This window comes from Equus asinus, chromosome 7, assembly GCF_041296235.1.
Source record: "Equus asinus isolate D_3611 breed Donkey chromosome 7, EquAss-T2T_v2, whole genome shotgun sequence".
Classification (NCBI taxonomy): Eukaryota; Metazoa; Chordata; class Mammalia; order Perissodactyla; family Equidae; genus Equus; species Equus asinus.
The window spans coordinates 59914695-59941227 of NC_091796.1; the positions used below are offsets into that span (position 1 = coordinate 59914695).

A 26533-nucleotide genomic window follows, 5' to 3' on the forward strand; every position below is an offset into this window, starting at 1 on the left:
TTTCCCTACTGAGGCAACCATAAATTTCCAACTTTTCTCGTATGGTATCCAAAAGGAACAGTAACCAAATGGAGCAGATGTGACCAAAGTAGGGAGAAGACAGTATATAAAGTGAATTGCTCCTTTGAAATCTCTCCAAATTAACCAGCATGCTTTTGACAACGCAATTCCATTTCACATGCTTCACTAACAAGAAAGTCAACAGATGCTGGGCTTTTAAAATCAGTTTTAATTATATTAATGATTAAACATTTTTAGGAAACAGATATTCTACTAATGTCACATATATTTGGTAGTGGGTGATGACGATACAAAACTAAATACACCATGAACTTAAAACTTAAAGAATTTACAGTCAAGTCCAAGTCTCTACTTTCCTCTGAGATTCAACTGCCTAACCTGAAACATTCTGGACTCCTTTCAACCACTCCAGCTCAAGACTGAAAACATTTAAGTCATTACTTTTTCTTCCACAACTGCTGCTTCTTGCTGTTTAAAGCCAGTATTTCCCACCTCTGTGGCATAACAATCTATCCACTTACTCAAACTAAAAACCTCAGAGCCATTTTCAATTCTCCCAACTCTTCGTCTCTGGACCGTCTCTTAAATCCATTTTCTATTCCCACTACCACTGTCCCAGCTCAAGTTCTCATCATTTCTTGCCTAGATCAGTCATCATCTTAAACCACAATGTGGCCAGCATTATAGATCATATTATGTCTCTTCTCCTAAGAGGGCTTCCTACTCTAGGATAAAACAAAAACTCCAAAGATAATGGTATAAGACTTTTCAAAATCTGAAGCACTATTTCCACTACTACAACCATTTATTGAATCCTGCTATTTGCTATCCAAATAATATTTGGTCTTCACAACAGCAATTGTTATCCTCACTTAAGAAGCATGTAAACAGAGTCAGAGCCAGTAAGTACCTTGTCCAAGGTCACCTCACCACTAGGGGATGTAGCCCAGGGTGTTTCTGTCTGACTTCATAGTGTGTTCTAAACTGCCTCCCATCTTTCAGTCCCTGCTGTACACATTAGCCACAACAGTATACTACTTCCTCTTCCCCAAACTTCCATGCATATTTATGTGGTTTCTGATTAGTTGTTCTTTATTATTTTCCACCTATTTAAGTAGGAGATATTCTAGATTAGTGGTCAGGGAGAGGAGCAGTTCAAGAATTTACATATGGGAATGGCTTAAGGGGAGTAATCTGTTGTGGGCAGGATGTTGCCTAGGGGACTTTTCTCGAGGCTATGTTTGCATTTGTATTTACTTAGGTTATACGTTTATTTGGAGTGTTTGGAAGGAGGTAAAGTTAACTTCTCATTTACCCCCTGGGAACAAGACTGGTTTGAAACCATTCCAAAAGGTGTGCATTTTTTATGCCTGTTACTCTGTTCACTGGGATATGGGAGGTCAAAGATTGTCTGTTTCCTAGAAAAGGCAAGGAGCAAAGAGGGAAGGCTATCTGCCCCACAATATCCCTGATGCATTCCACCTACTCTAGATGAAGAGTACTTCAGGACATGCATACACACACACAATTCAGCTTTCTATAAATTAATAAACAGTACTTGCCTCAATCTATACCACCCAGAGAAATAAAAACTTCTGTATTTTATATTTGTGGGATGGAGAATGGTAGGGGTGGTAGTGTGCTTACTGAGGAAAAAAGGCCTATTTATGGAATTTGGAGTCCTTTGTGGTGAGGCAGCTGTAATTTTCTGCTTCTGTTTTTCAAATTATTCAACAGATACGTCAAATATAAGTCTGTGACTTAAAATACTTAGGGACTTTCATAGGTGCTTAATAAATGTACAATAAACATACAAATAGAGAGCTTTGGAACCGTATTATGTCATCAAGAAATCAAGAGGAGGTGTTGTATGGTTGGATAGGAGGACTGCAGAAAGAGAGAGAAATATGAAATACAAATTTATGCACTTTACAATTTTGTATAGTATCCAGATGGCAAATGATGTTGCCATTGACTACTGTCTGGCTAATTGATTGCTGATATCTCCCTTAAACTTAGCAATCTGAAGAGGTGGTAAGTGTTTCATCCACATCCATTAGTTCCCATGTGGAACACAGATCTGTTATTTGATTTGCTTTAGGCCGCCCATAGCTTTCAGATAGCCTGTACCTCTACACATTATGTATTACCATGCCTATCTTCCTATACTGAGCTCATGGTTTTATATGTCAGCTCCTGAACCTTTTTCAGTCAGCCAGAAATTTACTTTTAAACAATGGCACCATCTTTATATAGTGGTGTTTGTACAATTTAATACATATGTATTTTGTTTGTATTTGACGAAAATGGAAAAAGTGTTGACAGTAGCAACAATACAATTAAGATAAAGATGGAACCTACTAGATGTAATGAAAGTAGCAAATCTTTAGCCTTCTTCAGAAGCTAACTGAAATGAAGATTGTTCAACTGTCAAGAAAAAAACCATATGAAATACTAGATAAACATAGAGTGTGTCAACATTTTGAAAAGCAGTGATCGAAATAAAGATTTAAAATTATAGGCAAAATCAGCACATAAAATATTTTAATAAGTTGTACAGACAGCTTATGTCAATATTAAATGCTAGAAATTAGTTTCAAAATAAGCCTAATGTTCACCTTGGTCTTGACAAAAACTATGAAAATTGATCAGAACCATTAAAATAATCTCCTGCTCATCATTTAGCAAAATCCCCTTGCAATTACCACAAATAACTTTTTCTCCCCAAAAGTGAAGTCAGTTTACCATTAAACTCATTGTAGGTAAAGGAAGAAAATCTGAAATTGAGATGAAAAAATATTTGGAAGAGTAATTTTCCTTAAATGAAATCACGGAGATGCAATGAGCAAAATCCAGACTTTCGTAAAATTTACCAGGCCAATGATCAGGTTATTTCAACAAAAATTGCAAGAATATAAGAATGGGAGGGGGATATCTATAGATTAAAAGATACTCAGACATATCATCCAATTGCAATATACACTTTATTTGGACTCTGATTTTGAAAAAGTTAAAAAAAATTATGGTTTATGAGGCAATCAGAACTTGGAATAATAACTGGATATTTAACAGTAATAGAATTTAGTTAGTTTAGGTATGATAATGGTATTATGGGCATATTTAAAATTTAAAAAATTCCTATCTTTAATTAGAGATACCTACCAAAGTATTTTCCAATGAAATGACTTCAAAATGATGGGGTAAGGAAGAATGGAGAGAGGTAAAACAAGATTGGTCATAGGTGGTAATTATTAAAACTGGGCAGTAAGTACAAAGGGGTTCATAATACTGTTCTTTCTACTTTTGCATATATTTGAAATTTTATAGGATAAAAGTAAAACCATTAATTTGCTTTCAATTAAATTAAAAAAAAATTTTTTTTTTTTTTGAGGAAGACTGGCCCTGGGCTAACACCAGTATCCAGCTTCCTCCACTTTATATGTGGGATGCCTACCACAGCATGGCTTGCCAAGTGGTGCCATGTCTGCATCTGGGATCCGAACCGGCGAACCCCAGGCTGCCGAAGCAAGAATGTGCGCACTTAACCGCTGTGCCACCAGGCCGGCCCCTAAAACTGTTTTAAATAATGAATATATTATGCAATGTACAGAACAAACCAAAAACTCTAAACATATATACTACACTTGAGGGTTTTTAAAAAAATAATTTTCTTAACTTTCTAAGCACAAAACCAGGTAACATGTATGCACATTTTCAGAAATACATTACATATGAAAACGTATTCTTTCATTAAACATTTTAGTTAGTGTTAGGCTCTTTGGCAAAAACCAAAAAAACACCAGCTACTTTATTTCATTTTCAGAATCCTTTTTGCCCAACAGAAGGTGCTACATTCCAAGATAATGAAGAAGAGTTTAGTAATGTCACACCTCATAACAGGTATCATTAAGTCAAATAAATATACACTAAATTCATATTGTAGTTATATGCTGACATCAGGATCATCTGACTAAACTTTTCATACTCAGTAACAATCAGTATGGCATAATGGAAAAGTACACAGGTTCTGCCATTACTCCTAGGTTCAAATCTTTGCCCTGCCACTTATTAGGTCAGTAAGCTATGAATTAGGGATTAACTCATAGAGCTGTTGTGAGGATTAAATGAACTAATTTATGTAATGTGTCTAGCATATCCTATCACATACCATACATGTGATAAATATTAACCCCTTGCCTAGGACAAAAGAGAAAAGTGCTTTGTTAAATTAATAGCATTTAAATGAAATGTACATTTAACATCAAATACTGCCAAACTCAATACAGCACATATTTTCACTTAAAAATGCCTTAGTTCAATCTCATTACTTTTCCTATTTGTTTAACTTTGCATCAGAAGACTGAAGACAAAATGATTCAGTCTGACTTCAGGCACTTATTTCACTGATTCCAGGGTGACAATGGAGGACTGCGGTCCTTTAGAATGAGGGCAGTGGAAACCATTGGTCTTTTAAGTCAAGATACTGACATTTCATGGTGCAGGGAGAGGGAGGCAGTGAGGGCAGAGAAGAAACAGAGTGAACAAAGAAACAATTTTCTTATATTAGTGTCCAGTGGAATTTATATTTTTATACATAACAGCACTAGTCATAATTGACAACCACTTGTGTAAAACATTTTTTAATATTCCTCAAAAAACAGAGAGGGGAAATGGGTATGGGGACAGGGAAAGGGGTGACACAACTATACAAACCTTTTATCATTTGCTAACTGCAATTTAATGTCATTATATAATGATTAAAAAAAGTTTCTACAACGTAACAAGTGAAGGAGAACTTTTTGTTGAAAATAATCCTTGGTGAAAGCTTAAAACAAATACCATATTTACGCAAGTCTATAAATTATCTCATTTATCTTTGTATCCACCTTATATACCCATAATACTCCTATGTAACAATGTTAATAATAAATTTATCCATGACCACACAGTTAAGAAGTGGCAGAGCTAGCTCTTCAAACCTAAATTTCTCTAACTCCAAAATTGGTACTCACAACCATCATGCTATGCTATGTTACTTCTGAGTACATAAAATGCACTGAAAATAGTCAGGATGAACTATACACACCCAATAAAATGATGCCACAATTTGTAATCTTTCCAAAAGCGTTTAAATAAATACTTTCTATTTCTATGTTTATTCCATAATTGAGCATATTGAGAAAGCAACTCTGCCACAAAAACCTAGGCTCTAAAATGATTATATTAAATGAGACGTTAATTTACATGTAAAATGCTTTAAATAAAAAAAAAAAAATAAGCAGGGCCCTGCTTGGTGGTGCAGTGGTTAAGTTCGCACATTCTGCTTCGGCGACCTGGGGTTCACCGGTTTGGATCCTGGGTGCAGACATGGCACTGCTTGGCAAGCCATGCTGTGGCAGGCGTTCCACATATAAAGTAGAGTAAGATGGGCACGGATATTAGCTCAGGGCCAGTTTTTCTCAGCAAAAAAGAGGAGGATTGGCAGCAGATGTTAGCTCTGGGCTAATCTTCCTCGAAAAAAAAAGTATATATAAAAACAAAATAAGCAAACATAACACTGTAAAACATATCCACCTGAGGTTAAAGTTGAATTTCAAATATCAACTTGCTATCTGTTATTCTTCGCTTGACTTTGAGATATTCACACCTTAGACATACAATATCTTGTACAATAGTATCACCTCATCCATCATTTTATAAGGCTGCAATATCATATAAAGTATGGTTCTAAATATTTAATTTTAAATAACTGGACATATCTAATGTGATAACTGTATTTCAGATATTCATTATTTTTAAAGCTAATAATTATCAAGTGCTTACTCAGTGCCAGTCAATATTCTATGATTCATATGTTAACTCATCTAACTTTCATTTACCACACCTCCAAAGTATGTACTGTAATCCCTATTTTACAGATGTGTAACCTGAGCACGTAAAGGTTAACAAACTTGCCCACGATTTGAGATCCAGGGATCAAACCTAGATAGTACAGGTGTACTGAAATCTGAGCTCTTAAGATTAATACAGCCATTCCAAAGAGAGGAGTAGAAAAAATAATGGCTTATGACTTGATTTCCATTGTCAAAACCTCTGCAACGTCGAAAGCCATTTTTTTTGCACAATGTATTCAACCAGAATTAAGAATTCTTTTAGCTCTAGAAATACTACTTAAAAAAGAAAAAAAGCTCTTTACATTTGGAATAGTGTTTATGTCCTTTTTATTCAGACATGGGCTAGTGCATAAAAACATCCTTGGCTATACTTCCTTAGTTATCTTTATTAAGATTTTGTTTCATTTATTTCCAAATAGCATTTATTGTTCTTTTATTATAAAAGTAAGACAGTTCATGTTAGAAAACCAAGAAAACACAGAGATGGGTAAAGGAATGCCACCCACAAGATAATCCCACCACCGAAGAGAATCATTCTTCCTAAGTATTACATTTGATTTTATTTGAATTTAACTAACTTTGAAATAATAAAGTGAAGAGAATTTCTGAACCTCAGGTCTAGTCTCTTGTGTCTTCTAAATCACCTGACCAATGGAGACCCACTACTGTCATTTCAGAAAGAGGACTTACAGTCTATGAGCAGCCCAAAATCACATCACATTTTAGCTTGCTGCTTTATATTTAGCGCACGACTCGTCCTCATGGTTTATCGTCCCTGAAGTTTTTGCCTTTTTTCTTGTTCATCAGATCAGACAATATCCTTCATATCATCAACACCAGGACACAGTGAACTCTCAGAATCTAATTCACACAATATATGTATTGTTATCTACTCTCCTCTAATAACATTCTTTACAAAGCTCTCTGACATTTTGTTCTAAAATATGCCAATTGCTCCCTGCTGTAATTTTTCATTAAAATCCTGAGTTAGTCTTCATATTTTCCTTTTAGACTCCTATTGTGTCACTGAAAAATAATATATTTGAACAATTTTTTCAGAAAGAGCTCAGAAGGTATGTCCAGGGATGTTTTCTTTAGCCCTTACACTTGAGTGATAGTTGGTTGGGAATGGAATTTTATGATCAAAATGATTTTTCATAGAACGTTGTAACTATAGCTCAGGCTGTCTTCTAATAACAGAATTAAGAATGAGAAATCTGATGCCAGTCAGTCTCCTTTCTTTGCAGGTAACACCTTTCCCTCGGATTCTGGGAGCTTACAGGTTTTCAGAAAAATCTTTACCCTTGAAGTTGTATATCTAGACGTGTTTTTTTTTGTTTTTTCTCTTTCGATCTATAAACATAAGTCTTTCTTCAGTTAAAGGACATTTTCTTCAATTAAGAAAATTTTCCCCAATATTTGCTCTTCTTTGTAAGATGAACACTACATATCCTGGGTATAGTTTGTTTTTTACAGTTTTTCTTATATTTCCAATGTTTCATTTTTTTAATATTTTATGTTTTATATGTTGCCCTTCTCTTAAGATCTCAAATTACATCTTCAGCAATGTCCAGTCTATCCTTTAGGCCTGTAGAATATTTATTTTCAGTAATGATAAATATTTTGAATTCAAAGGACTTTCCAAGTCTACTTTTTCACAGTAGCCTTTTGTTGTTATAGTTAGTGGATCAACTGACCTCCAAGAATCTCCAGGAATACTCAGTAGAACTTACCCTTCTGCTTCCTCTATTATTTCTATTTTCCAGGATCCATTGTTCTGTTTGTTCATCTTGGCCTCTTTCCTCTTTCATTCAGTTGGTTTTCCTCAAATCTTTGGATTCCTTTTCATACTGATAAAGGGAGAACTCATTTCTGCAGCAGTTTCGTGAGTGAGAGGCCCGTTTGTAGTGATCTGTGCTGCTCTCTAATTGCAGTCTTCTGCTGAGACTGTTCCCTGAACAAGCTGACTCTGAGTTTCAGAGAGTCTCTGGGGCCTTACTACGAGGATATTTCACAACTGTTGCAGGCCTCTCTTATGCCTATTTTGGGCTGTTCCTTTGCTCTGCAATAGCTCACTAACCACAATATATTTAAGAATTAATGATATAACTATAACTTATTTATGTTACCTAGCCAAAGAAGTAACATTAGAAAAATACACCTGGCATTTAAATTTTTTTTTTTTTGAGGAAGATTAGCCCTGAGCTAACTACTGCCAGTCCTCTTCTTTTTTGCTGAGGAAGCCTGGCCCTGAGCTAACATCCGTGCCCATCTTCCTCTACTTTATATGTGGGACGCCTACCACAGCATGGCTTGCCAAGCAGTGCCATATCCGCACCTGGGATCGAACTGGCGAACCCCGGGCCACCAGAAGCAGAACGTGCACACTTAACCGCTGCACCACCGGGCCAGCCCCTACACCTGGCATTTAAAGAAACAAATCTTTACAGCTTTCATATCCCTAAATTAATTGAAAAATGTAGTTTGTAGACAGGAAAATAAAATACCAGGTAATTTTATATAGTCTATTCTAACTCTCCATTTCTAAACCTCTATTTTCCTAAGTAAAGGTTAGATATTCTAATTCTACTTTATAGGAGAAAAGTAGTCATACATCTTTTTGGAAATAAGTATGCCACATGAGAACATATTTTCAGTGTATTTCTATAGTAATAGATATAAGTAAGACCATTACAGTTGAGTTTAGGGGTGAGCTGGGGAGGGAAGAGAATATAATCAACAGTTGAAAATACTAAGTTTAAAAGCAAAATCTACATAAGAAGTAAAATCAAGTACCACAGCACTCAGATACCCTTCAAGTAGTTACACATTGCCTTTCTCCTAAAATGTCAGTAATACAGAAACTGATTCTATAAAGTACAAATTAATCAACATTTTTTTCCCTCTGAAAACATGACTTGGTATCACTACAAAAATTTTGATGTCACTAAAGGAAACTGACAAAATCACCCAGTCTCAGCTATTTCATCATATTACATGGAGGTCCCTTTAACCATGACTAGATAAAACATGTTTCTACAGAAAGGATGATATAGCTAAGGCTGAATTCATTTAAATGTATGCAAATATAATTAATATTTTTAAGTCAAAGGTCTTTTTTTTTAAGGGTTCTGCCCAAATGTACCCTTTAGAATTTTAGTCTTAAATATTCAGCAATATCTCAACTACTATAATTATGTGACAGACTCACTTTAAGTTGCTAGGCACTGATAGAAATTCAATTTTTAAGGAAAATCATCAAGCTAATATATTTTTATAAAAAAATCTATTAGTTTTGGTATTTTCAATAAACAATTTTATATATTTTGGGCAAAAACACTTGGAAACTTCTTGACTACTATATTTACATGAACTTCAAAGAGAGATACTTAGCAGAATATTTTATGTAACAGAAGATTTAAAGACTGATAATATAGTCATTTGCAGACATCCAAAGAACATCTCAGTTGCAACCACAACTTCCCATTTATTTTTCTGATATATAAGTCAAATGTTTACAGCATATGGTAATTTAGGTATTCATAACGTCTTTTCCTTTTCTTCACTTAACAAACTTGACATATATATTTTTCTTTAAAAAACACTCCACCAAGACTTAAAAATTCTTACACTTTGGAACTAAGTTAATATAATTAGTACACATACAACACATGATAAAATCTGTATTGATTTAAAAGTACTGATTTTTAAGTAAGAGAACTGTAGAAGTTTTGTTTGTTTAAGATTCAGGTATTTAGGAAAAAGTTTTGAAAAATTAAAATTTCGAACTCTGTGTGTAAAGTGCACCATGTATGTCACAAAGCAGAGCATGGAAAACATCATGACGGAATTTCTTTTAATTGGTCACTAAATAAAAGAATGCCTCATTGCCTGTTGTGCTGTATGCTCAGCCCTCTGCACATGATGGGCACCTAAGTGCCTTTTTCATTTCTTCTAAGCACTGATACCACAAGGATATGTGAAAGATAAAGGGTGCCAAACACCAAACATAGTGCTTGCTGCCACTCAACCACTTCAGAAATAGATTTAATCAAAGACGGTGTTAACAGTCCTGGTTAAGTAAAATAAGGTTCTTGGGTTATAAAAGGATTACAATTTTCCATACTGGCTTAACCCATTACCTAATGCATATACTGGAAGTGATTTTAAAATGTCATTTAGAAAGCAAGAAGATAAAATATTCTTTATGTGTTAAATGGAGGAATCATTAATTTCAGGTAAAGTAGTATGCAAACTTCTTTACCCTATAAAATGCTCTATCAAGTCTAAATTCCTAATGATCAAATATGCTAATATATATTTTGATACCCTAAAAACACCCCATGTAACTTCTTCCCATAGTCTTCATACTTGTAAGGTTAAAAGATTTGCTTAAAAACTTTCTAAGGTGTTTCTTCTTCCTACTTATGGTTAAATTGTTAATATCACAAAATCCATTTAATAAAAATTTCTGGTTTATTTTGACTTAAATAATTGTTTATTTGATCTCTTGATTTATTAACTGTTATAATTCCATATAAGCATCTATCAATAGTTCTATTTTCATAGCTCCTAAAATATAAAACTGAGGAAATGAGTTTCACAAATTATGACAATATATTTGGAATAGTTACAATTTAGTATTTTAACATTAAGAAAAATAAGGCTTCAAAATACTGGTCATTTTGTGTATTTTATGACACAGAAATGCACTCAGTGAACACCAGTGGGTAACAATATATCACTGTCTTTTTAAAAGTCTCCTAATCTGTTCTGCAGTAGACTCTAAAACTAGCTCATCTGTTTATTATGATGGAGCGTTTCCTTGTGTAAGCTGAAGTATGCAAGTTAGGAAAGTTTATAGCAGCTGCTTAATAAACAAAGCCAGATTACTGGCAGTCAAAGTAAGATTAGAAAAAGGTGAAGACATAATTCTTTTTGACAATGACTAGCATTTTTAAGTTTGCCCACTGGGCACTCTATTTAAGTAATAAAATCAGTGTCTGCAAACTTGTAACAGAATCTCCACTTTGGCAATTAATGAGTGTCAGAAAGTATGGGGGGGACACTATGTGACGGAGTTACCCCCTTCTCCAGTACCATAATTATGTTTTATGAGCGTGATCTGGCTCTCTGAATATGACTAAATTCTCAGCAGAGTAGCAGTAAGCAATTATTTGTAGCAAACACCATTATGACATAGAATTTCTGTATAGGAAAGTAATGTGGAATAAGACCATGGGAAAAGGGAAGAAGTTAGGGGGTAAAAAAAAACCAGACTCAAGAATTATGCAAACTTAAAAGTGCCACACATTTGTATACAAATAAGCTGTACTAAGCAGGACACGTATTTCTGCAAAAATACCATAAATATCTGATATGTACGACATAAAAATACTCAGTGTTGTCCGTGAACTGAGGCCAAACTGCAAACTGTTTATTACTAATCCATGACAAAATAAGCAGCTTGTATCAAAAACTTAAATAAATTATGTCACTAGCACACTGTTTAGTTCAGCTGATTTTTTTTCATAGCATTTTTTCCTTTTTGATGAAGGAAGTAGTGCGCCGATTTACATTCTGGCACAAACTCCTTGTCCTGAGAACCAGTAACAGTTTGTGGAATAGCTATTCTGAGTACCACTATCATAAAGCACAATGCCTAATGGAATAAACTGTATTTAAAATGTTGCATATATAACATCCTTTTATTTTACTCCAAATTTATTAAGTTCTGAAATTCAGAGTCCTGGTTATATTCTCTAACTTTGTAACACTTAAAGTGTATCTGTCACATGGATGACACAATATACCAGATGGGTAACAATGCTATCAGGCTTTACAAATATAAATGTCTATGGGCAGTTAAATTAATTCTCAACTAAGTATTAATACATTCTGAATTTGATTAAATGAAGTTTAACAAAGTTAAGTCTAACAAGGACCTCCTGTAAATTAAGCAATAAATTGGGTATTTTTCATCAGTCTTTTTCAGCAACTCCAAAATCTCTGTATGATACTTACTGATGATTTTTGCAACATTCCTTGAGGGACTTTGATCAAGCAATAATTCAGGGACATTCACCATGTGGAAAATAAATATTCTGAAAAATCAATACAGAGCTGATGAACACAGGAAACAATCAAAACCAGTGAAAATTAAAAAAGGTTCTAGAAGATGTGTTCCACTCTAATTAAACATGTAAGTTCAAACAAGATACCTTCCTTCTTCCATGGGAAAAATGTGTTGCAGCACTTCTTTCTAATGCAAAGTTGTGGTACTTCTTTCTAATAGAAAGTTTTATAACAAAAGCTGCTTTTCACAGCTACTGTTTTCTAAAGAGACTAAAATTTCAGAATTAACATACCAGATAAAAAATTCCTATTTTCCAAATCTTATTTTCTTAGGGAAGCCAATGTAATTTCAGCTATTATAATCCTGATCCCACACAGCACAAAGATGTTCAAATGACTTTCAGCTTGTAACTGGTAGATGGATTTATAAATATTTTGAAAGTAGATATTGACAGGATTTAGCCAATGATTGTGTTAGTATCTCCATTTTCTTAATCAGCTGTTATCCCCAGTGCTTAAACAATGCCTAACACATAATGAGGGCTTAAAAATAGTTGTTGAATAACTGAGCTGGAGGAAAAGGAGTTTAGGATGACTACCAAGTATATGACATATTTATGTATATATAGCTGAATGACGTTACCATTAACTGAGGTAGAAAAAAACAAGAAGAGGAGTGTAAATGGGGAAAAAAGAAGTTCCATTCAGGCACACTGATTTCTCTGGGAATTCTAAGTGGTAATATCCAGAGGGCAGCTAAATATATAGGTTTTAAGCTTAAGAGAAAGAGCTTTTTGGAAGGTCTTACCATATAGATAGTAGTTAAAACTGTGAGTGTGGGTGAACTTTATTTGGGAGACTATGTGGCATGGGAAGAGGGTAAAATCTTCTCTCATGAGAAAGTAAAATCTTTGGAAAAACCAGCACAGGGGTCTATGTGAAGGGAATGAGGAAGAAGTAAAGATGAGATTCTAGAAGGAAACTGAGAAGGAACAGTCTGGGAAGCTGGGTGAAAGCCAGGAGAGAACTATGTCCCAGAAACCAAGACAAGAGAACATTAGGAAGAACGCGGTTAACAACGTCAAATTCTACAGAGACATTGTAAGATGGTTAATACATCTGGCAGTTAGAAGATCATGTGTGATGTTAGTAAACACCGATTCAATGGAGTGCACTTTAAGAAGCTTAGTTGTGAAGGGAAGGGCATAAAGGACTAAACAAACAGGGTGGTAGGGTAAAAGAAGATTTTGTTGAGTCTTGTATACAAAAATAACATCACACGACTGGTCCAGTTCTACCTTTCTGCCTTCTACCCAATTCAATCCCTCCTCTGCCACTCGCCCTTCAACACAGCCTCATTAACAGCCTGGTATACATCCTTCTAGATTTTGCTCCATGCTTATAACATTTTATACAAATACATACATATACAAACATATAGGTTTTTAAAAGATTGCTCATTTTATAAAAATGATATTATGAATATTCATCTTGATTTTTCTAACTCAACTACATCTTATGAAAATCTCTCCAAGTAACTAGTACAGCTTTAAGACACCCTTCTTCATGGCTGTACAATAGTCCATGGTGTGGCCATATACCTTGATTTATGCAAGCAATCCCCTGTATAACTATACATTTTTTCTTTTGCCACTAAAAACAGTGCTGTAATAAACATGGGATATTTGCAGAAGTGTCACTGCTAGATCAAAGAGCATGGGTATTTTTAAAAACATTTTTATAATGGTAAATTTTGAACTTACACAAAAGTAGACAGAATATTACACCGAATGCCAATGTACCCATCACTCAGTTCTAACAGCCATCAATCTTCAGCCAGTCCATACCCCTATTCACCCTACCCCTGTATCATTTTGAAGCACATCCCATTCATCATTATTTCATCCAGAAATATTTCACAGTATGTATCCATAATAAAGATAAGAGCTTTTGTATTTTGTTAGCTGCTGCCAGACTGTTCTTCAAAAAAGACTGTACAATTCATATACCTCCCTTTTTATTCCTTCTCCTATTAGGTAACCACTTTTATAAGTTGTTAGTTTATTTTTCTATTATTTCTTTTAAAAAATGTAAGAAAATATACATTTTGATATATGTTTTTCTTTCTGCTTTTTCTCCCCAAATCCCCCCAGTACACAGTTGTATATTTTAGTTGTGGGTCCTTCTAGTTGTGGCTCATGGGATGCTGCCTCAGCATGGCTTGATGAGCGGTGCCCTGTCTGCGCCCAGGATCTGAACCAACAAAACCCTCAGCCGCCGCAGCGGAGCGCACCAACTTAACTATTCGGCCATGGGGCCAGCCCCCGATATACCTTTTAAATCCTTAAATGTCTATAATTATCTTTCTTTCATCCTGACAGGAGACTAATACCTTGCTTAGGTACAGGATTGTCATGTTGTAGGCACTTGTCTCTCAGTAGTCTATCTTCCACTGTTGCAAGTTACAAGTCCAATGCCAACGTGACAATACTTCCTTGTATGTAATCTGTTACATTCAGAACTAAAAATCTGACCAATATATGTCTAGGGGTGTATGTGTGTGTCTTCATCAATCTACCTGGAGCTCAATGAACTTTATAATTGATAGACTCAGGTTTTCTTCAGCTCAAGAAAATTTTCTTCTTTTGTATAATTATGGACTATCTTCCACCTGTTTCATTTTCCCCCCTTTTAAATTCCCATAAACAATTATTATTCACATGTTAGATCTGTTAGGTCTCATAGATCTATTCCCTGTCTTTTATCTTTTCTTAAAGGATTCTTTCTCTTTGTATTTTTGCTGTTTTGTGACGACTTATTTTACTTGATTTTCCAGTCTAATAATTTAAGTCCAGTGATCATTAGCTTCAAAAAGTCTTTTTGTGCCATACTTGAACTTTCTTAAGTGCTCATTTTTGTTGTTGTTGAAGTTATCTGTTTCCTCTAGTAGTTTTGTTTAGCTGAGTTAACATTCTATTTGTTCAAAATGTTCTCTCAGATTTCTAGGTAACCTTGGAGGGTTGTCGTTCTTCATTAGTTCACTGCAACCCAATGTTGGAGTAGTCCAAGAGGCAGCTCTCCTGCACGTGGTGGACAGTAAAGCGCATTCACTCCTGTGACTGCCAGTTAGCAGCTGAAGCACCAGGAGGAAGCCAGCTGCTTGACTCTACGTCTTCTCAAACTTCCTTAGTCTCAGTAATGGATGACCCTGGCCTACACGTTCAGCTGTTCCTTGGACTCATGGGGGTTGGAGAGTCCTGGCATAACTCCTAAGGGACAGTAACCCCTCCTCACCAATTCAACAAATATTTATTGAGCAATGTCTATGTACCAAACACTTAAGGCATTTACATTTACTGGAGGGTGAGGTGAAAATAGATACTGAAAGGAAAGTTGCCAGCTTTATAATTTCGCCTATAGTTTTAGCTCTATTCATGAACATTACTACCACCAAATACTGCTGTCAATGCTTTAAATTATAGTTTTCTCTCTTTATTCACCCCCCTTGTCTCCTCTTCCTATAAACAGCGCCACTTTTGGATGGGTTATAATTAGTGGAAGCCCTGACCATTTCCTAAGTGAAATACAGAAACTCTCACTACTGCTGGTCCCTTCTCAAAACTATTGAAAACCTATCAGGTTTTCCCCCTAACACATCATCTTCAGAATTTCTTAGTATTAAAAAAAAAAAAAATCAATATCCTGCATCTTATATGTGCCATTTATCTTAACTGAGTTTTGTACAAAATTACCCCAAACAAGTATAAATCACCTATTAAATACATGCTTAACTTCTTAGTCTTGCTCATTTTTTAAAGTTTGATATGCTTTTAAGTCATTTTTATTTTTTTCTACAGCTTCTTCATTTTCATTTCCATGCAATTTACCTGTTGAAGAAGCACAACAGTTTGCGTTCCCACAGTTTGGATTTTTCTTGGTGCAGTTCACTATGTTCCCCTGACTTTGGTGGTTCCTGCAAATGGCAGCTGCATCCTGAGGAGTGGCAGTGTAGGGTATTCTTTCATCAGGGGGCATGTAATGTTTTCTTTCTTGCTCATTTTTTATTTAATGTTAGCAACTGTTGATACTCAATGCTTGGATGTATTAACTAATTGGGAGTTGCAAAATGGCCGATTTTTTTTTGCATTCTTTTAGCTGGATTAATTTTATAAGAAAACACTTCTCCTTACCTATAACGAGGTTACCCAATGATGGAGTTCATATAGGAAAGGGAAGATAAACGATTTTTTCTCTTTTTTGCCTAATCCTTAAGATAATAAACTGGTTCTCTGATAAGGCCTTTTGACAAGACCTTATATTAGTCTTTAACAGCTTCCCTGAAATATGCAATGCAAGCTCATATTATATATTTCCTGCCCCAGACTCAGAATCATCTGTTTTTTCCAAGAAGACTTGGTTTTCTTTTAATAGAAAAATATTTCAAGATTATAATCCAGGCACTAGGAATGATTAGCGTTACTGTCTTAGTTGTTGCTTTTAGATCTTTCTCACTGAACAAAACAAGGAAATTTTATGTATTTGTAAATATTTTAAGTTTTCTTTGGAAATAATTTCACTCACAAAAAGTTAGAAAAATAAAAAATATTAAACACCATATATCCTTTACCCAGATTTGCCTATTGTTAATGTTTTACTCTTGTTTGATAATGTGCTCTCTCTATATACATGTGTGTATATATACATTTTTTTCCCTGAACTATATGAAGGTAAATTACAAACATCATGGCTCTTTATCCCTTTGACATCAGTGCCTATTTCCTAAGACATAAGGATATTTTCTTGTTGCCACAGTATAGTTGTCAACTTCATAAATTTACATTGATAAACACTAATCTACTGTCCATATTCCTAGTTAAATGATCTAAAAATGTCCTTTATAATCATTTTTCCCCTCTAGTACAGAATCCAGGCTAGGATCAGGTATTGCCTTTAATTATTACCTCTTTAGATAGTCTGGAACATACTGCCTTTACTGATATTTCATAACACTGACATTTCTTAATCTTCTATGACATTGGCATTCAAAAAGGAACATTCTTCATGATTATGCATTCTTAGCCAGAATGCTATAAAAGCGATGTTATATCCTTCTCATGATATCACATCTGGAAGCACATGATGTATATCTGTCCCTCCTTTGATGATGTTAATTTTGATCATACAGTTCAGGTGTTGCTAGATTTCTCTAACATATAATCACTGGGTTTTTTCCCTCCTTTCATGTAAATATCCTGCTCTTCATCAAAAAATTCCCCCTAGATTTATCAGCTATTACTGACTCTTGCCTAATCATCTTTACCATGAAGGGTGTAAGTGATCAGGTAGGGGAAGGGACTGACTAGGAAGGGGCATAAGGAACTTTTTGGAGTGATGGAGATATTCTGTTTCTTGATAAGCCTGGCTTATACAGGTCTATGTGTTTCTCATACTCAAAGAATGTTATATTAAATAAAGAATTGTTACTTTCACAAATGTAAATATTACCTAAAATACTCATATACAAAAACTGAACTCTGATTAATGAAATGCATGCTAAAGTATTTAGAAATGTTCACAACTTGTTTTGAAATGCATTAAAAAATAAGATGGATTGATGGGTAGATGGATGGACAGATAGATAGATATTTGATAATATAATACAGGAAATATAGCAAAAAATTAACAACTGTAAAATGTAGCTGGTGACTACAGGGTGCTCACTCTAAAATTCTTTGAACTTTGCTGTATGTTTAGACATTTTCATAATAAAATATTGAGATTTTAACTTCTGCGCAGCAAAGGAAATCATCAACAAAATGAAAAGGCAACCTACTTAACGAAAGAAAGTATTTGCAAACCATATATCTTGTAAGGGGTTAATATCCAAAATATATAAAGAAGTGATACAACTCAACAGTAGACAGACAATCTGATGTAAAAACAGGCAGAGGATCTGAATAGACATTTTTCCAAGGAAGACATATGGATGGCCAACATGTACATGAAAAGATACTCAACGTCACTAATCATCAGGGACTGCAAATCAAAACCACAATGAGGTATCACCTCACACCTGTTAGAATGGCTATTATCAAAAAGACAACACATAATAAGTATTGGTGAGGATGTAGAGAAAAGGGAACCCTTGTGCACTGTTGGTGGCAATGTAAATTGGTGCAGCCGCTATGGAAAACAGTACGGAAGTGACTTAAAAAATTAAAAAGAGAATTACCATATGATCCAACAATTCCACTTCTAGGTATTTATCCAAAGAAAATGAAAACACTAATTTGAAAAGATATGTGTACTCCTATGTTCATTGTAGCATTATTTACAATAGCTAAGATATGGAAACAATCTAAGTGTCCACTGAGGGATGAATGGATAAAGAAAATGTGGTATGTGTACACACACACACACACACACACAGTGGAATACTATTCAGCCATAAAAAGAAGGAAATCTTGCCATTTGTGACAATACGGATGGAACTTGAGGGCATTATGCTAAGTGAAATTGGTCAGACAGAGAAAGAAATACAAATACCATATGATGTCATTTCTATGTAGAATCTAAAAACAAAGACTAAGTTCAGAGATATAGAGAATAGATTGATGGTTGCCAGAAGTAGTTGTTAGGAGGTGGGTGAAATGGGTGAAGGGGGTCAAAAGGTATGATCTTCCAGTTATAAAATAAGTCATGGGGATGTAATGTCCATCATGATGACTGCATCAAGATGACTGTGTCATAATGATGACATGATGACTACAGTTAATAATACTGTATTTGAAAGTTGCTAAGAGAGTACATCTCGAAAGTCCTCATCACAACGAAAAAAAGTTTTTGTAACTATGTATGGTGATAAATGTTAACCAGACTTATTGGAGTGATCATTTTACAATGAATACAAATATCAAATCATTATTCTGTACACCTGACACTAGTGTTATATGTCAATTATAACTCAATAAAAGAAAAAAAAAAGTAAAGGGTAGATCTTTCTGCCTCAAAACTATAGACGTTCTCCTATTGTCTTCTGGCAATGGCTGAGATTAAATAAGTATGGTTTGATTATTATTACCTTACATATAACAACAAAAAAGTAGAATTACCTAATTGCTTATAGAAATTCTTTAAAATTCTGTGAGGATATGGCTAGTTATGAGACTTATTAAGTTCTTTTTCATTGATTTTTGCCTGAAACATGGTGAACGCTTCCAATCTGTAGACAAAAGACTTTCTTCAATAAAGGAAGGTTTTTTCTGTTATATTTTTAATTGTTTGGGTTTTCTTAAAAAAACTCTGAGCATGCCAAAAGTTTTCTGAAATATTCTTGTGGATCTTTCCTTTTTGAAATTGTATTCGTAAAACTGTGCCCCTACCTTGCAACAATGACCAGAGTTCAACCACCTATATCACAAAAGTAAAAATGCAGAGACGACTCAGTAATACCGGGAAAAGACAGGAAGAGCTTGGTTAGTAGCTCTCTAATTCATAAAAGAATGAAAAGAAGTCAGGATAGCAGCAGTGGAGGTATTAATGGGGAGAGATTCTGCAGTAGGCTGCAATGTAATATCAGCAATTTGTGGGGAAAAAATCATGGAAATAGGGCAATAGCATTATAACTCCATTTATACAGAGAATATGTAGCAAATACCTAGGTTTCTAAATCCACAAATCTTAAAAGCTGGCTAGCATTATTCTAAGGTACTCAAACATTTTACGTGTTATAAAGTAGAAGTAAAATGTTCTACTAAATTTCATGTCAAACAAAGAGTTGAATGTAGATTATATGAAACGAACCTGTGTAACTTTCATCATCATCAGATAAAGGCACCTCTCTTTTTAGCAGCAATTCCAATTCCTCTGTTTCTGCTACATCCACTGGGCGCTCCCCGTGTTTATTAGCTTGAAATGGATTTCCACCATGACGAAGTAACAGTTTCACTATCTGCAACATTAAATAACAGGAAGATTTAGTCCCTTCATAGACTGTATCATTTCAACTATTCTCTTGATAGCACTCATAATATCCTTCTATCTGATCTACTCTGCCTCCAATCCTCATAGTGACTATTCTAAATCATGATTACTCTCTTCAAGTTCCATCTTCATTGCCATCACCCTGCATCTGATGACCTTATCTACTACAAAGAAATTTCCTCCTTAAAATTTAAGCTGGGCTATTTTAGCACTAAATCTTATCATTTTTCTTTGTGTTTCATCATTCAACAAATATTTATTACCTACTGATATGTACTGCTCCAAGTTTTGCAGATAAATCAGTGAACAAGAATAACAAGCTCCCTGGCCTCTTGGAATGTGTATTCTAGAGGGAGTCTCAAAAAGAAGTATTTCCCTTCTGTTTAAGGCTAGTATCATGACGAGGGCTCTTAGTCTTGTTCTTTTCCCCGTCTCCCAGGAATTTAAACTAACATTAACTGACACAGATTTACTTAGAACTAACAAGGCTTAAATTTCAAGGTTCTCACTTTCATGGTCTCCTTACAAGGCCCTATATCTAATTTTGTATTCATTGCTTTGAAATTTTTCTTAAAGAAACCCTCTCCTCCCCCACCAAATTTTTTTTTTTTCCCTCCCCCACCAAATTTTGTAAGCTTTGGGCTCCACAAAACTAGGATCTGCCTGGTTAGTTGTTCCATTTCTTTTCTTTGTTGCTTCTTATCCTTTTCCTTTCTATATTTTTAACTTCTTTTTGACTGGCTCCTTTCTAGAAGCCCCTCTCTCCAGTTCACGTCTCTTTCACCTTAAGACATGAAACAGATAAAACAAAAAACTGTTCAAACTTATACTCCCCTCCTCTAGCTCACTCTCTTCTTTCCTTTACAGTCAAGCTCCTGAAAAGATGTTTAACCCCTGCAGCCTTGACCTTTTTATTGGCCCTTGACTTTTCTACTTAAAATTATGCTATTCTCAGTCCTATGAAATAGGTCTTCTAAGATCTGTAAAGATCTAAGCCAATGATTGTTTCCCTAGAGCTCTATCCTTGATTCACTGTCTCATGCTCTAGTCTACATCATCTCTTTGGAGATCTCACTCACTCGACTGTGTGAATGTGATGACAATTATGCAATCCATTCATTCATTCTCATTTTCTTGCTTTCTCAGCCTTCTCTCTTGAGCTCCAAACCCAAACATCCACATGTTCACTGGATATATGCAACTCAATATATTTTTATTTCAGTAGAACAGCTGAAACCAATAGGTGCCAAACAGAGTTCATTAAACTTACACCCTTATCTTCTATCTATTTCACTTCTCAGTGACTGGCAGCAAAATATACCCAGTCATTGAAGACAAAAAGCTGGGAGTCATCACTGACACTTGTTTTTCACTTAGACTCTACATCTAATAGGTGGCCAAGTGCTATTAATTCTGCTTCCTTACCATCTCTTGTTTTGAGCTTCCAATTCCATTGACCTTAGTGTGTTCTATCATACGTAAATATATACTATAATTTATTAACATATTGCTCCCCTTATTCTAGACCATAAACTTCATGTGGGATCAAGTCTTTATTTGTCTTTGTATTTCCAACACATAACTATGACATTTTCTGGTACTTAGAAAATATATCATGTCTTTTCAAAGAAACAATATTAAACAAGATTCTGTAAAGTAGGAATTTCTAACAAATGAAAGTATTTAAGAATAATGGAAGATTCATAGTGAATTAAATAATGAAAAATTTTTTCTAGACTATGAAAGCAGCAGCTATTGATGTGGAAAATTTGAAATGTAAAAGAATGTGTGAAGAAAAACTACTCATGATTCCAACTGTTAATAGCTTATTCTTCATTTTGTTTACTACTTTTTATCAAATTATACATGCTTATGATTTTAAAAGATCAACTAGCTTTTCAAGGCTGCTGCTGAAGAACAACTGTCCCTGACACTTATCTCCAAGCAACATACTTAGCCTCTTGCTTCTATATTTTTCAGTTTTAGGCACTGTCTACAGTCTTACAATGGAAGACATGGATTCAGCACTCTTTCCCCAACTCTCCTCCCATACACACACACCTCCCTCCCTCCTAATTTTCCAATAGAGTTATATTATTTTTTTGTATGCATTATTATGATTAATATAAATGTTGAGCCAAGTAGTACACTATGACTAAATTTCCATTCTTATGCAATTTTATTTTCCCCCATGAAGTTATCCTGATTTTTCATTTGCTTAGTTTTCTACATAGTCACCTTTAATTCACCCCCTTTTCTGCTACAAGTACAGATCTCTTCAATTTAATATACTATCATTCTTTTTGGTTAGAAACTCCTTTCTCCAGACCTCCTAACTTGCTCTAAAATGGTTGGTGGCTCTCCAGATTTGCTTCCTAGTTGTCATCTTGGCATCTCCCTTAATCCTACCATCCCAGAAACACCCTTCTTCTCAATTTTATGTTGGATTATATAGATCTTATCTTCTTTCTTGGTTTACTCCCTCATTTTGTTGAATCATCAACTCCAGGAGATTCCTGAGAAAGAGTAAAGTAAGTATTTTGAAATGTTTACATGTCAGAAAATATTTCTATCCTATCCTCACTGGATTAATACTTAGCCTAGATATAGAATAATTTTCTCTCCAATTTTGAAGGCATCACTCCATTATCTTCTAGCTTCTAGTGTTGTTACTGAAAGTCTGATGCCATTCTGATTTTCTACCTTTATGAAACTTGCTTTTCTCTCTCTAAGCCTGAGGACATTCTTTGCTCCCATTGTTCTGAAATTCCAGGATAACGTATCTTTGTCCTGGTCTTTTTATATCCATTGACCTGAGCACTCAATTGCCCTTTCAATCTGAAACCCCATGTTCCCTCAGTTCTGGGAAAATTTCTAGTTTTATTTATTTGATAATGTCCTTTTTGTTTTCACTGTTCTGTCTTCTAAGAACTCTTGTTAAGATATTGGATCTCGTAAATTAATCTTCTTTTTCTGAATTTCCCCTCCTCCATCTTTGTCTTTCTGTTTCCTAGTTTCTAGATTTCCTCAACTTTAACCCTCAATACTCCATTTTTTCATTTATGCTACCATATTATTAATTTTCAAGAGCTTTTTAAAATTTCTTGACTGTTCCTTGTTTAATGCATCCAGTTGTTTCATGGCGACAATAAACTCATCTCTTTGGCAAAGTCAGTGGTTTTTTTGAAGTTCCTCCTGGCATTATTGTATTTTCCAAGTTCCTACTTTTCTATTTACTTGTTTTGGTCTTTGCTTTCCACATTAGAGACTTTCCTCAAATGTCAGGTGACTGATCATTGGCTGTCTACATTAAGGGTAAGGCACTAAAAGACTTAGCTTTGTAGCATGGGTAGGACTAGTTGACAGATGGACTTCATGCTAGTGCGATATGACTAGGCCACTTCATCAGATGCCCACCCCCTCATCCTCCCAACCTTGGCTAGTTCAATTTCCTGTGGAGAAATCTTTCAACTCTTGGCTAGAACTCTAAGCCTTACTGTCAGCATCCTGGTTGCTGATAGGAAGCTGGAGTCTTAATGTTCTATATGTTTTACTTAATTAACTTACACTCAATCCTTACTCTCAACTATTCTGGCAGTCTGGCAGTCCAGAATATATGATTTACACTTGCCAGGAAACAAACCTCCAATCATCTGCTAGGCTGGGAAAAGTGCAGTCATCTGGATGTGTAGAGTCAGAAGGGGATATGAAGGTCAAAAAGACTGATCCAATCCTCTTGTTTCAGTCCTGTCTTAAGAGGCACTTCCGGAAGTACCCAGTGCCATCAATTCCTGAGCTTTAGTTTTTCTAGGAGTTGGAATGGCTTTGGTTTCAATTTTCTTGGATCTTCTAAATCAGGGGTTGGCAAATTTGGTCTGTAGGCCAAATCTGGCCTGCCAACTAAGAATAGTTTACATATTTAAAAAAAAATACTTTAAAAAGGATTAGTAAACGAGAAGTACAGAGGAGCAGGAAGAGGGAAGAGGGGGTGGCGGAGGAAGCATGTGGCTTGCAAAATCTAAAATATTTACTATTTGGCCCTTTCCAGAAAAAGTCTGCCAAACCCTTATTTTAGGTCAGTAACCACTCATTCCTCTAATTTCCATTTGCCAAAATGTTGATTTTCTTGTCTCTTCTGTTCTTTGTCCTTGTGGGTCTATGTCCTTTAAAATCTCCCTTTACTATCATTTCAGGGGTTTGAGAAGGTAACCGAAGTAAAAAACTTTTAGTTACTACAAATAATACTGTAGTGAACATCTTCATAAGTTGAAAAATTTCCATTTTTAAGCTTATTTCCTTAGGCTAGAACTCTAGAATGAGAAAACAGAATAAAGGATCTTGATAGTGCTGAAAGCTTTTTATACCCATGAGGAAATAATCAACAAATATTTATGACATGCCTATGATGAGTCAGGGACAGGTGGTTCATTCAAACATGTTACGAAAACTGTAACCTAAATAATCAACACTTTATAGATTAATTATTCCAAAAAGGAGTTAAAGTAACTTAAAGTTGCTTAAAACATAGCAGGCAACAAATTCGAAGTAAGTGAAAATGATCAGACAAGAAGAAAATAAAGGTATATATCCAAAACAGAACTAGAATAAGAGTATTATAAAAATCTATATCATGAAGTATTATACACTTGCAAAAGGCAGGCTAAAGACTAGGTTCTTAGTAAGATATGCTAATCTTCTTACTCTAAATAATTTAAAACCGGCTACAGAATTGCTGTCTTTCTGCTTCTCCCACCTCAGAAATGTTTTATAGATGGTTGAAGTTGTCAGGAGCACTAATGAGTGAAAGAAATCCAGTTCTTTGGTAGTGACTCATAATATATGGTACAGATATATACAAATGAGAGTCTTTGGCGGCTCTCAGTTCCCTCCTCCTCCTCCTCAGGCACAAGTAAAAGAACAAGGAGAAAATAGCTCTCAATAGCTCTGAATTGTGACTCCTACTATCCTAGGCATGTTGGTAGGAGGAAAAGCAAAGGTCTCTTGAAAATAGCATGCCAGTCTCCCTCTGGAAAGAGACCAGAAATAGTGTTTGAGTCCCTATAAGTATATGAGCTCAAAGGTCAGCTTCTAGAAATATTTTGTGGCTATGTGCACATTTAGAAACTTGTATTCATAGAAACATGTCTTACTCACAAGGCATAATTCTTTAACATTACATTTAGAAATCAGGAAATCTTTATATATCACATTTAAATAAAAACTATCTTTGATAAACTCTCAATAATGCACTAAAAAAAAGAGAAAGGGCCAAAAGAATAACACTTAAAATATCACAGGAAAAAAAAATCAGTTTCTGATAAATTCAGTGGAAAGGGAAATAAATATACCCTATATTTGTCAGGCCTTATGGATTAAGTCTTTGGCATTCTCCTTAGCCTCAGTCAGTTATCTATCCCTTCATCCATCCATCCATGTACCTACACATGCATCCATGCAGGATTTATTAAGTGCTTCTCCTGTGGCAAGTGGTTCCAGGGGTCTCTAACACAAAACAATACAAAAAGCCTGTATGTGTGGTATTCACTGTGTTTTGCAGGAAAGAGACAAGTAGATCAGTAAAAAATAATGTAGTAAGTGCTATCATCCAGGTATGTACAAACTGCCAAAGGAGGAGAAAAGACTGGTCCGTTGGTAAGCAAGGAGCAGTTTAGGAAAAATAACATTTACAGGCTATATTTTTGTTCAAAATTAGAACTTCTTTGAGAATCATGAAAAATATCTTATAAAAAACATAAATGAGAAAAACAGCATTTTTAATTTCCAAGTTCTAGTTTCTAAAATACTGAGTGTATCTGAAAAATAGCTTTTTAAACTTTCACCTCTGACATTTCTATAACATTTTAGATTTCAAGGTGTGTTTACATGCAGTGTCTTTTTTCCTTCAAAATATCCTCTTCAGATAGGTATTATTTAACTTAAAGATAAGGAAATGGAGGTTTGAAGAAGAAAAGTAATGTGTTCAAGATCACACAGTTGGCAAACCGGCCAGGCCAGAACTGAATTCACATCTATATTCACTCTAAATTCCATTTTTTCCTCAATCAAAATAAAATGCCCTTTTAATAAGATAGGCAGCATGACACTAAAATTTTTTATTGTGTGTCAAAAAAAGAAAATAAGGCAGAGAATGTTTGCTGCTAGAGAGAGGGAAAAAAAGGGGGATTTTTCCAGTAGAAACATATGAGATAATATCGAAATCCGATCTAGGACATTACAAAGCATGTCTTATACCTTACTCACCAGAGCGTGGAGATACTGTATTGAAAAACAACTCTTCCAGAATAATGAATCATTTTTGTCCTAAAAAGACACAGATTTATCCCTTTCAGTCCCTTAGTTTGGACCCACACTAGTTCAATAAACTTGGGAGTATCTTGGAGGAGTGGGACCTCTTGTGTTATTGCTTCTCCACGCTCTGCGAGAAGTTGAGGGTATTGAAATTTAACAGGCCATACAGTTTTAACAAGAGACACCAGAAGGTTGTTCGCTTATTGTGATGATTAAAAGAATACATACATATAAAGTATTTGGAACATTTC

The 26533-nt window shown here is 34.9% G+C and overlaps 1 protein-coding gene across 14 annotated transcripts in view; it reads right to left on the reverse strand.

Annotated features, from left to right (window-relative positions):
• ANKRD12 (ankyrin repeat domain 12) overlaps positions 1-26533 on the reverse strand; it is a 138343-nt gene that overhangs the window by 23964 nt on the left and 87846 nt on the right. For 10 of the 14 annotated variants that reach the window (XM_044773437.2, XM_044773433.2, XM_070513555.1 and 7 more), the window contains one exon: positions 19794-19941. In XM_044773437.2, coding sequence (XP_044629372.1) covers positions 19794-19941 — 148 coding nt within the window. Of the gene's footprint in view, positions 1-11939; positions 12020-19793; positions 19942-26533 lie in introns of all 14 variants that reach the window. The other 4 variants (XM_070513563.1, XM_070513560.1, XM_070513559.1 and 1 more) reach the window with 1 other exon arrangement.